The sequence below is a fragment of the Argentina silus genome (genome assembly GCF_951799395.1).
Source record: "Argentina silus genome assembly, chromosome: 10".
NCBI lineage: Eukaryota > Metazoa > Chordata > Actinopteri > Argentiniformes > Argentinidae > Argentina > Argentina silus.
In genome coordinates this window covers 19,648,196-19,661,294 of record NC_139664.1, presented here as the reverse complement: position 1 = coordinate 19,661,294, position 13,099 = coordinate 19,648,196, and the positions used below count along the sequence as shown (strand labels likewise).

The following is a 13,099-nucleotide window of genomic DNA, read 5'->3' as shown; positions in this document are numbered from 1 at the left end:
ATGAGATATCAAGAGAGAGTAGTCATGAGAAATAGTTTGAGAATGTCTGGCAGGATTTTGTGCTTTCCTTCTAAGAATTTTGTGGGATGGTGTGGTGGCTCAAACTGCCTACCTGGAGGTCTAAGTACTTTAGAGTGAATCCAATTGTGATGAAAACTCCATGTACCCCACAGAAAGAAGTTGCCAAAAGTAAAAGGAGCATATGGTTATCTCTTATCTCATATGGTTATCTCTACCATGGTTATCTCTCACATGCAGATTTTCTTGATGCAATCAGTGGATTCTGAGATGAATCTCTTCTTATAAGCCTGTCATTGAAACAAGTCCTGAAGAGGTGAAAAAGAGAACTAGAGGGTAAAGAACTGTACATTTATTCCCTAATACACTTCAGACGGTTATGGACATGATAAAGTGGACTTTACATAATAGTGATCACTTGACCTACTGACACAAGTTAACATTGTGCAACTTCTGACTCCAAAATATATAATATGATTAATAATGATTGATAATAATTCACTCATCCCTGTATGACAGACACTTATACCTAAGTCTAGGCTACAGGCCACAATCACAATATGCTATTGCCGTGCAAAAGTTTATGGAACTCGGTGGAATACCTTATCCCGCAGACTATGTGTTACCAACTATTATTATACAATACTTGGTGTATCTGAAATCTGATGACTGTCTACACTAACAAATAACATTAATGTAAATGAATGTGAAAACCCAGTCACGAGTATGTCGTGCTGTTTTAGCAGAACCATTAGCGCACACTATTACATTGAGGCAAATAGGAAGAATGAGAATAGCGAATCAATACAAAATAACCAATTGTATAGTTCAAAGAAAGATACAAAATAAACATAATCTGGGACCACAGCCACCTCGGCCACAGTCTGTTCTCTCTATTACTATCTGGTAAACAGTACTGGTGTATCCAGACCTATCCGGAACAGCTTTTACCCGCAGGCCGTAAGACTGCTCAACTGATGCCACCTAAGGCAAAATCATTTCATTGCGCTGTATCTAGTATATTGTGTACCTGACAAATAACATTTGATTTGATTTGACATGTAAATAGTAAGATAGTGGTCAAAAGTTTGGTTCCCACACACACAAGCACATCATATCTCCTGTCTCCAAATAACTACACTTAGTTTTAAAATTATTTAAAGTAAGTAAAGTAATAACTGGTATCTTCTAGAATGAGCAACCAAGAGCAAACAAGAGCTGGCAAGAGTGCCATGTTCTGATGTGGAGTGGAAGAACGAAGTAGCGAGAGGTGGGAAGACGCCAGGAGAAAGACAGCCACGCTCACGGAAGACATTAAGGAGTTTTGATAGGTCAATTTAGCCCTTTGCCCAGGATTAGGGAGCTTTGTCAAGGTTCATTCATGTCTCTTTTCTTTACCAAGCCCTCCATGGCCAAAACACACACACACACACACACACACAGCAAGAACTCACATCAAAGACGTGTTTTCTTGAACAAAGATTAAAGGCACCCTGTCACCTCTGAGACACAGATGAAATATGATGGCCGCTGGGCCAGTTGGTTCTCTATAGTTTGGTCCTGCCACTGTCTCTGTTAGATAGAACAGTTTGACTTTTAGCAAGCTCAAACTGAAAAGAACAAACTGCGAATTGTCACCCATATTTTAGACTTCCTTGTCTTGTGCAATCCTGTCCTCTTAAAGACAGTTTCTAATTAATATTGTAAGAAAGGAAAAAAAAACTGGCGACCTGGATGGAAGCTTCTTCCTGTAGATGCCCTTTTTCTCGTAGCATCTTTAACCACTGTAAGCTATGTCACCTTTAGAAATGATTGCTGTAAAATTGTTGGGGTTGCACAGCCATGAACTGTACGAAATGCCAGAACCTTTGGTCAAATCAAATTGTGGTGACTACATGGACTAGTCTAGACTAGACTACCCCCTCCCTCAGGAAGTGTAGCCATCCCAGATCTTTGATGCCACTCCCTTGTACAGCTCTTATGACCTTGTGATAGCACCATCCCACTGCTAACACCAATGCAGTTATGTTGAGGGTTATTTAAGCCTGATCAGACCCCTTTTAACTTCAGAGTTTGAAAACACAAACCTTCCAGTAGGTATTTATCAGTCTGTTGCCAATTCAGATTAATCATGATGCGGTAGAGGTAGGGTTTCAAATGGACAGGGTTGAAAAATGATATTTTGAGCTATAGTTTCAGCTATAGCGTCTTTGTTATTACCACTATCCCTATTGAGGCATGTAAACAAAAAGTGTGCTGATGAGCGGAAGTTTAGGTAGGGATGAAGAGAGCGGATGTGGGCTAGTTTCCAAAAAACATTTGGCACGTAAGTTTATCTCCAAAGGAAGCAATGGGTTTACCAGAGGCTTTGGGGGACCTACCATCGTGAGAAACCGCCTGGCTTCCCAAGACTAGTGTGTAACTGTCCCTAGCTGTTGTTATACCCTCGGCTTTTAAAGCTAGCACACTATGAACTGTGCCAAAACCCTGCTGCCTAAAATTGGCACAGTTGTGATATGCTCACTTAACTGTGTGACCACAGCCGTACTGTATTGCTTGCAAGGACATGTTACTGTATGTGGCATGTGAATGTAGGCGTTGGTAATGATCGATCTGGTGTGGAGTAAGGTATTTATTGGAATTTGATCGCTAGCAGCTAGAGATGGTACCAGATGCTGTTTGATATGGAGCAACAATTGTTTGATATCTAACAGTTGTCTGTCATCAGGTTAAATCTGAAAACAACAACAACACTGAGCTACAGCTGCTCTTTGAGACCAGTCAACATTGAGGAAAGGGACCCTTTTGAGGCCTTAGCAGGGAAGCATTTCCATTAGCGCAATAATGCTACATAAACGGATGTTGTTTCTGAACATAGTATACTGTAGTTCCTTTTCCATAGGCCATAATGGCATTCATGTTTCTAGATAGAAAAATATGCATGATGGACAGCCACAGATGTATGGCCCTCCCTAGAATGGCAAATATGATTCCAGTAAAGTTCAGCTCGGTGTTCAATCAGTTGCAGATAGTGATTTTCCATATTGTGCCAGCAGCATGTCCTCGATTGATGACGGGGGAAACAGTCCGGTATTCTAATTAAATGCAAAAGAAACTTTGGCGCAGTCTATGTGCATGAGGTGTCAGTCAGCTTCGCTGTCAGAACGGGTCTCATTTTATAGTTTCTGTTTCTGCTACAGTCCGCGAGGACAAGAATTGCCATAAAATAGACACCTGCGGATGTTCGTGGACATCTGCAGATGTTCGTGGACAGGTCAATGTGGAGAATTGTACCCATCCTCGAAAAAGCGTCCATAATTATGGGAACAATTATTTATTAAGACCTCTAGAGGAGTTTAGAGTTGGTAGAGTAAACAGAAGAACTCCACATTAAACATATTGAATGTTGTGAGGGCATGACCTTTGACTGCAGAAACATGTGCCAAGTCTCACAGACATACAGGTATGTATGCTGAAACTCCACCTCAGAAGGTAACAGAAGTAGTAAACAATACATGCTGTTCCACCAACGGAAGTGGTGGGTGGTTGGGTGTTTTTCACAATTTCCTAAAAGTGTCGATAATATAATATACTGGGATAGGATGGTCATCTTCTGTTTGCATTGTGTGAGGTCTGTGTATGTGACCACCATACCCTTTTAAATCCTGGCAGACAGATACAGTAATGAACACAATCTAAATATAATACTACACCCTTTTATTATTTATGCCACAAGTTACAGTGTTACAATATGTTGCCTGAGGAGGTTAAAGAGAAACTTACTGCACACTCTGGCCGCTATTCAACCAAACCTGTGACAGAATTTCCAGGAGAGGTGAGAAATCACATCCTTCTTGCACAATAAGGAAGGAAACTTGAGTTGAGTTTAGTTTGTTTCACTCTGCTATAATTGTTTTGATCAGTAAATGAATCCAAGTCTAAGAATGCTATTTTTGACTTCTCCCAGACACTAAGATTTGATAACAGGACACTTGGTTTCTGGGATTTGCACTATACATAATTTTTTTGGACTTAAATTAATGATATTATAGCCATTGACTCTTGAAAAATATAACTTATGAATGCTTCATGAGCTTAACTTCAACTTTCAGAGCCCACATCAGAACCCAAAATATAGGCTTATTTTACTCCATTGTTTGTTTAATTGACATACAAAGAGCAGGTGCAATTGAAGTGTATTTTAAGAAGCAGTGCAAAAGCCTGGGGTTAGTAGGTATCGTGGCGAATAATGAAGGAACAGTGAAAAATATTAGATATTAGATAACTTAGGCTTCATAATAACCTTGCAGTCTTGTGCTACTGCAGCTTTAAGATGGCATATTATTTTAATTGGCTACTCTGAAATGCTGACCTGTTACCGAGCGATGCATAAACAACCAATGGATTTGACAAACCATGCGAGATGCACACTGGGCGCTGGAGATGCCAATGACTGCACTAGTATGACTCAACAGGATTGTTGTCACTATGTTTCCCAGTAATTTCTCGACGAAACGAAGTAGCCGAGACTAGCCTAGTAGCCTGCTACACAATGTAGAATGAAATGCCTTGAGATGACATATTATGAAGAAATGTCACTTGTTTTTATTTTATTTTATTTAGCACACAAGAAAGAGCACGTTGGCGATGCCAAGATAACAAAGAAATCCAAATTGTACATTTGTACTAAAATGAGTGTGGGTGAGGTGAGAAACCCGTTAGGGGTCATATAGAAACCTCACCCCTTCATCTAGATAATACATTTAAAAGAAAAAAGAAAGAAGAATTACCTTTTGACACGTTTTTTTTTTTTAAATAAGTTAACAGTGATGGAGACGTGTTAATACACGTGTATTATCTTAGCTACACATTTTTGTGTGTGTATATTGAAAAGCTACAGAGATAGCTGAACTAAAGCACCAATAATTGAACTAAAGCATCCTTCATCAAGGTGTGTGTGTGTGTGTGTGTGTGTGTGTGTGTGTGTGTGTGTGTGTGTGTGTGTGTGTCTGTGTGTGTGTGTGAAGCACTTTCGGCTGCTATACATTTTCACGCCTATTCCCTATCAGGGTCAATAATATAATATCCTGGTATGTTTATCTAGTCATCTTCTGTTTGCTTTGTGCAAGCTCTGTGTATGTGACTGTATGCTATCAGGTAGAGTTAATGAACACAATCTAAATATAATACTGATAGGCGAAAAATCATATTTACATTCATACATTCATACATACATACATACATACATACATACATAGGAAAATACATTCTTCCCCTCAGGAGTATTGGTGCATACAGTGAATCTCATTCCAAAAGCTGTTAGTGTTTTGTTAGAGCGATGATACACAGCCAGATGAAGAAAATTGAAATATAAATGTATGTGCTGCTTTTGTCGCCTCTTGGATTACTTCTGTAACCATAAAACATTGGCCTCTAACTGGCCTCTTATGTGAAAATGTTATCCATTCAATCTCCTGTATAATAAAACAGGACAAATGACACAACTCAAGTTGGCTGGTTACACACTTGTTTGTGAAGTCAAGCCTGCATCCAGGCTTTGACAGTGCATAGCTAGCCTGATTCAAATACTTTGAAAATGCATCACTCCTCCTCGCCTTGAATGTTCGAGTAATTGGATAGACTGAAGTAAGGTAACCCATATAAATAGAGGAATTACCTAAATGAAGTGTCATAAGCTCAATATAGATCACAGGCTACTCACCTATTATGATTATTACTATTATTATTATTGTTATTGTTATTTAAAATGTTTGCATCATGGAGTAGTAGGCATACATGTAGAAAAGTAAGAATGTATTTCCAAAGAATTTGAACACAGTCAAAGTATTTTATTTACAGGCCCCTAACTTTCAGCTTTTCACATCAACCTTTGACTTTGATCCAGAGTGACTCAGAACGGCATGAGGCTGCCAACACACTCGAGCCTCATACATTTACTTTCTGAACTGTCACCTTTTTTGGCTTTTGTGATAATAACATGGGACTGATGAAGACACACAGAGCTCCCTATAATTACTTCACAGGTTCCTTCTTGACAAACCCATTCATCTCAATTAATTATTATTAATTATGATTCATTGGCATACAAAGAGCAGGTGCATTTGAAGTGTCTTTTAAGAAGCAGTGTGAAAGCCTGGGGTTAGTAGTTATCGTGGCGAATTATGAAGGAACAATGAAAATAAGTAATTGGATGACTTAGCAGGTCGATCTTAATAACGCTGCAGTCTTGCGATAAATGCATTAGACTCATTCACTCAAGAAAAGCATTTAAATTATTCTCAATTAGTTTTGCACTTTTGCATTTGAGGCAAGGTAAACAATATTTGGCCTGAATGTCGATGGCCCATGACATTTGAGATGACATTTCAGAGGAAAACTAATTTCTCTTCAAATTATCAGAAATCAATCAATCAAATCACTAACCACACTGCTCGCATGAAATCAATTCCCATAAATCCTAAAATATGGTAATATTTAATTATTTGTGGGGCAACCTCAATGTGCTTGTGTAACCAGTAGCGTAGAACCCAAGTCACCCGTTCGCTTACCAAACATCTACCATTAGATCAAGAAGACGTCTTTGTGCTTGAGGGCAACATTCAGGCAAGGTCACCTGAGTGGGGTTCCCCAAACCACCTCCGCTAGATTAACCCCCCTTTGGCCTCCTCCTCTGAGGAGAGACCCATAGTGGAACTGGTGGGGATCAAATATGGGCCTCCTACCTTTCCGTTTTCCAACATTAACGTCTACCATTACACCAAGAAGTTATCTTTATTGTCCAAGAGTGACATTTGGTGTCATCTCATCATCATGCAAGCTTGGATCCAAACCACCTCCGCTACACTTGCTGTGCTTGTGTGTGCATGTGTGCAATGTGCATGGCTACTGTACCTTCCTTGTGCTCACACACAAACCAAAGAGGTCTGTAGGGACATAAACATCCTTTTCAGTATAGCAGATCATCCACCATTGTACCTCAACTCCTTAGTAACCAAAGTCATATTTTGAGAATACTTCTTGGATTTATTTCCCCATGAGGGCTGATGGCACAACCTCTGGTAGGCTATAATAAGGGATAAGAGCCATCTGCACAGAAACGTGGTACTCTCCAGGGCATCCCCTCCTGCGTAAACACAAGAAAATAATCAAATAAATGCAATCCCCTGCCTTTGTTTACTACTGGCCTACAGAGAAGGGCAGCTGCCTCGATTTTGGGGTTATGCGTAACAATCCCTCAAGCGCATAAGAGGGGCGGGGCGCGGGGGCAGAAATTAAAAACGTGATGGGCCGTCCATCTGCCCTCGTGCTGGCGTGCTGGCATAGCCCAGCCGCCACGGAGTTGTCTGATTGGAGCTCCCGTCGAGCCGTTGCTTAATCCACAAAATGAGATTAAAGATTGTTTTAGAAAAATTCGACATTTATTTAAGATCACCACTGGCAGCGTTTACAAATCTTCTCGCCTTGAACCTGTGTGTGTGTATGTGTGTGTGTGTGTGTGTGTGTGTGTGTGTGTGTGTGCGCGCGCGCGCGCGCGAGAGAGAGAGAGAGAGAGAGAATTTGTGTTGCGTGGTGAGTGGGAGAAAGAGAGAGAGAGAGAGGAGCATCTTTGTTCTAACTGGTGAGTTATTTGCTCCCTTCCATGCTGTCATCTGCGCTCTCAGGTAGCCGGCAACAGGTGTTCAATTCCCGCTCAGCAGCAGCAGCAACAACCAGGATGATCAGGTAGGGAGGCTGTAAATGGCGCCTCCTTGTGATTGTGGTGTTAACAGAAAACGTGTAGCCTAACTTTCATCCACTCTCGCAGACTCCAATAAATTGTAACAAAAATACATGTATTGTACAGAGTAAGAAAACACATTGTGTCTATAACAATATCACATATTTTAGTGATTGATATACACCCAGACAAGCAAACAATCATTCCAAAGTTTGAAATAGGCCCTTGCAACGACATTACATTAACCGCTTATACATACCCACAAATATGTGATCAGAAAAGTGTCATGTTTTTTCATGATGTAAAAGTGTAATTTCACAACAGCAACTACAAGACATGCAAGTAAGAGAAAAAATACTGTCGCTCTAACAGGTGTGCGCGCAAAGACACGGCAATAAGACATTTTGTCTCACTCAAGTCTCAATTCCGTTCTGAGAATTTGGTGTTTGTTTATTGTGAGTCCGTTATTTCGCCCGAATTACATTGTCAAGACAAATGTTCCACCGTTTTTCAAGTCTTGGAGTTATTCTTGGTTTTGGAAGGTATCAAAAGCTTATGCGCGCGGAGCCTGAACTTCTGGTCTCTCACGCTGTATATGATGACGTTCCAGCAGCTGTTTGTGGTCAATATCCAAAACGCAAACAAGGAAAAATTACACCACTCGTTCCCAATGACGTTCCCAACTACGAACACAGCGATTGGAGTGAACGATGCTGTGAAAGCCAGTGTCAATGTCCCTATGGTCTTGGCTGCCTTGATATCGGAGAAAGTGGGTTTTGTGACGCTATGGTTCTCGCTTTCGGCCAGATGTTTTCGACGCCTTGAGTGCTGTCGTATCCTTGACAGGGATATTATATTGATCACCACGGTGCTGCCGAGGAGTGTGAAATCAAACGCGGGGAAGAGAAGGAGTATGTTCCACGCTTGGGATGGAAACTCACTGATGGTACCCAGTGCGTAATTACACATCCTGCTACAAGGATTGTATTCAAGAGCAATTTCGTTGCTGAAAATCATAGGAGACACCGCCAGAAAGAAACTTCCGACCCATGAGAAGAATATGAGGATAGTAGTCCGTTTGCGCGTGATCACCGATTCCTTGTGCAATGGTCTCAAAACGGCGATGCTCCGTTCGATAGTTAAAAGAAATATAGTTGTGATAGATACCAAAGTGCAACCCGCGAACATGGGGCCGATGAAATTACACGGGTGAAAAGTTGTCGCTTGCGAATTGTTAACTGTCCAATCCGGCGCGGAACCGTTGAACATAAGCGACACCTCTGCGTAAACAGACAGTGGCACTACAAACATCCCCACCGCCAAGTCAGCCACGGCCAGCGACGCCTTCAGGTATCCCTGCGGCGTGAGGAAGTGTTTAGTCCCGAGCACCACGGCTAAAGTCACAGAGTTGCCAAACAATATAGCGAAAATCAAGACGACCATAAAAACGACCATCAATATCTTGTTGGCCAGGGTACAGCAACAGACGCTGCAGTTCGCCGGTTCGGGTGCCTCCAGCATGCTTGGTTAATATGAGAACTCGACCACAGACTGAATTTACTCTAGTGATGAGGATGCTCCTTTCCTCAGCTGCATGTCACCCAGAGCAGCTGTGGTAAACAGACTGGACTCTGGGACATGGCACGCGCTCGCTCTGCCTGGAGGAACAGTCGCGCTACGAGAGAAGGGATGACATCATAGTTAATCTTGACAGCAGCTGGAATAGTAAATACAGCTGATGTTGTAAAGTCGATCTCATAACATTGTAATCCTATTTTTAGATAGTGTAGGGTCCTTAATCTTCAATATCAATTACTGTGGTTGTCAGTAAAAAAAAAATCACTGGAATATTTTTCGATAACCTACCGGTTTTACATTTAGATTATATATGTTTTTAATGATTAGGCTATAACATCAGAGGCGAGAACTATTAGAACACATATTATGCAGTTGTAAGAAGGCCTACTATTAGTCGGACTGTAACATTCACTTACCTTACTTCACATTTTTAGATATTCTCCCATATGCCTGCTCCGTCAGCACACACAATGACCGCAGCTTTGATCAAATTGAAATAATCCCGTATGAAACCCACAAAATAATTAAATCTTCCATATGGTAACTTAAAAGTCACTTATCAATCGACATGATTCATAGACCAATACACCAAATGCTGTGCGGGACAGTCTGACCTCGGATACGGCTTGAAGTCAGTGTAAGAACTGACTGCATGCGCACTGTTCGAGTCATATTTTACAGATAGAGAAGCACCACAAAGTGATGATATTCTTACGTAGGTAGCCTCAACGCCATTGGCTGTTGATGTTTGATGACAGCAGTGCCTTTCCGCCTACTTCGGCCTTCACTGGGCAATCTCTTGGGAACAGAACATTGGTGATTGACATGGCCTTCCACAATTGCTTTGTATAACAGGAAGTAAAGTCATGTTGGATTTGAGTGAAGATGTCCAGTATGTGCCAGACATGTTCCAGGCAGATTTTCCATAGTTTGCAGAATGGACTATGAGCTCTGAACGATACCAAACAGGCCTACATGATTCTTTTGAGGTACAACCCTAAATATGAACGTTTTTATCTGTTGTCTTACTCAGACACAAATGTATACTGTCAATGGTTTGCATTCATGATGCCCCTTTTTCACAGTAGGTTTCAGAACACATTAATCTACTCATCCCACCCAATTAATACAAATGTATAGCACCCACCATCACAGAGATTCAAGACAGTAGTAGAACATCACATGCAAGGACATTGGTCATCTTAGACCAGAGAGGGCAGTGCCCTGTACTGGCCATCCGCCACCTCTTCCAGCTGCAACCCAATTGTCTCCCAGTGTATTTCCCTTCCAAGAATTACAGACAGGGTCCAACATGTGTATATCTTCACATTAAAGCCAACAACAGAGTGATGCAAAATATGGTAAAGCTTCTGACATTACAAATACATCGATAGCATACAACACTATTTTCAACATAGACATTTGGCTCCAGTCCAACTGCAGGCAGAGATGGACTCAGAAAAACAGAACCATAATCTCGTGACATAGTGTGTGCAGTGGTAATCCTTAATCCATGGTCACCGCGCGTGGCTCAGGTCCCTGCTCTGAAGCATCATCATAAACACAGTTAGGGTGAATTTGTTGATGATGCTTTGGATTGCCATCTATGACATTATGTGATTATTTATATTTCATGGTTCCACAGTTTGATTAAAGCCTTGTGAGATAGCCCACCAACATGTACCATTCAGCCTATATACTGTGGCTTGTTATAATTATAACTATATTATTGTATTTCTCTTTGACATGGCTGCTCTTATCATTTTAATACTTGACATGAGACCAAATGTGAAAAATATATTACTACCGTTGGATTTTCCTATCGATAAGAAAATTAGCAGGTGGTTTCTCAGTTATTTTTCAATCATCTTATGAGAGACAAGAAATGTTTTTTCAGTCCCCTGTGTGATGTATACCATTTCACAGTGAACATCCTATTCAATCGAGGAATATCTGACACGAATGCTGCAGCCAAATTTTACCATTCTACCATATAATTGAGTCACTGAATACAATACAGTTTGAAGCAGTTATGTTATGTCATGTTCCAATATCAGTAATGAAATATCATCACTAGGTGGCATCAGTGAGACACCTTGTTTCATCTCAGACTTCAAAATCATTCCAATGGCTCTGATCTATTTCTCCAATACATTTCGAAGTGGCTTTCTTTCTTTTATCATGGTGAAAAGGTCCCAAAATAGAGCAGAGGGCCACAGAGAAAAAGAAGTGTGTATCTCCATGACAAAAGGCATAGGCTTATATACAACAACATCTATAAATTAAAAGTTAAAAGGACAGACAAGAGATCTATACATTAAACACGGACAACAACATGTATAACATTGAACTTGTATAGATTATAAACTTCAATGACTTAGTGTCTCAATAATTAGAAGTAACGGTGACCTGTTGTGTACAGTTCTGGTCTGTAGTGTGCTTATGGTTCTCTCAGGAAATGTATAGTGTTCACATGTCAAGTCAGTGTATACTCTCTGTAGCAGCTAGTAGGGATGTGAAACTGAGTAAATGTCAAACAGCCAACCGTAGATGAAACAGAGTCTCCTTATGAGAGAGACTTGCAGCTGGCGCTATGCCCATTTCAGCAGAGGCAACTGTCAATGTTGCCATCTCTAAATCATGATCATTGAAAGTCACAGTGGGAGGAGCAGGATTGCAAGACAGAAACAGAGATGGAGCGCAAACAAGAAACTGATCAAGTGTAATGAGAGAGAGAGAGAGAGAGAGAGAGATCATTAGAACGCTTAAAGAAAAGAGATTTATTTTTGTTAAAGCACACAAGTACTAAGGCGCAGCATCAGACAACATTGTACAGTACCAGACAATATATTGCAGTATCATAAGGCAAGATAGTACACAGTTCCATAACATCAGATAGAGTATAGTACCATAACACAATATAGTGCAACACAGTACAGTACTTGCTCCTTACAACATGTTCATTGGAGATGGGGGAGGAGAGTAGAGAGAGATCATTACGGGGATGAGACAGCAACGAACGGCGCATGGACGCTTATTTCCATAGTTGAGCTGACATGCCAACCGACAGGACTCAGCGAGTCAAGTCAGAGTCGGATTAATTTGCTTTGACCATGACATGTACCCATGTCTCTGGGGAAAGACAAGCGCTGTAGTCCTCCCCCACCCCCTCACTCCCCACCCCCCCTCCAGCTAAGCTCAGCTTGTGACGGTGAGTGGGTACGAGGGGGTTGGAGAGGTTGGCATGGTAGATTTTGACAGATTTTCCAGATGTAGAATGGTGGCTGAGCATGGTTGAGGAACAGCAGTTTACGGTACAGGAGTGTGCTGCCTGTATACATGGTACACTTTGAGGTGTGTTTGTGTTTACCCTGATGTCATTGTTGTGTACATGCATTTCCGTCTAGGACCTCTTTATGTATTTCATCCATCCAAAGTATAAATATAAATCAATTCCTATGGCTCACTTTATATTAGTGTGCCTGTCCTCAAAATGATTACTATTTTCTAAGTGTTTGTTTCCTTTGGAAGGCTGAAATATTAGTGACGGGATTAGCGGTTCTCTCTGTACTTTATCCTCTGCTTCTGCCTCAAAGAAGCATATTTGTGTGATAATAACAAGCACTCTGCTATACTCAGTGAATAGCTTGTTAGTGTGTGTGTGTGTGTGTGTGTGTGTGTGTGTGCGTGTGTGTGTGTGTGTGTGTGTGTGTGCGTGTATGTTTTATTTACTGTGATTCTAAAGGGCATCATCACAGTGAAATT

At 41.0% G+C, this 13,099-nt stretch overlaps 1 protein-coding gene across 1 annotated transcript; it reads right to left on the bottom strand.

The window, feature by feature from the left end:
• Window positions 1-8,266: 8,266 nt before the first annotated feature.
• On the bottom strand, window positions 8,267-9,277 carry LOC310811330 (adenosine receptor A2b; the record flags this gene model as incomplete). Its single annotated transcript, XM_083679451.1, has 1 exon — window positions 8,267-9,277. One exon carries the CDS (start codon window positions 9,275-9,277, stop codon window positions 8,267-8,269), a length of 1,011 nt encoding a protein of 336 aa, XP_083535577.1.
• Window positions 9,278-13,099: the final 3,822 nt, after the last annotated feature.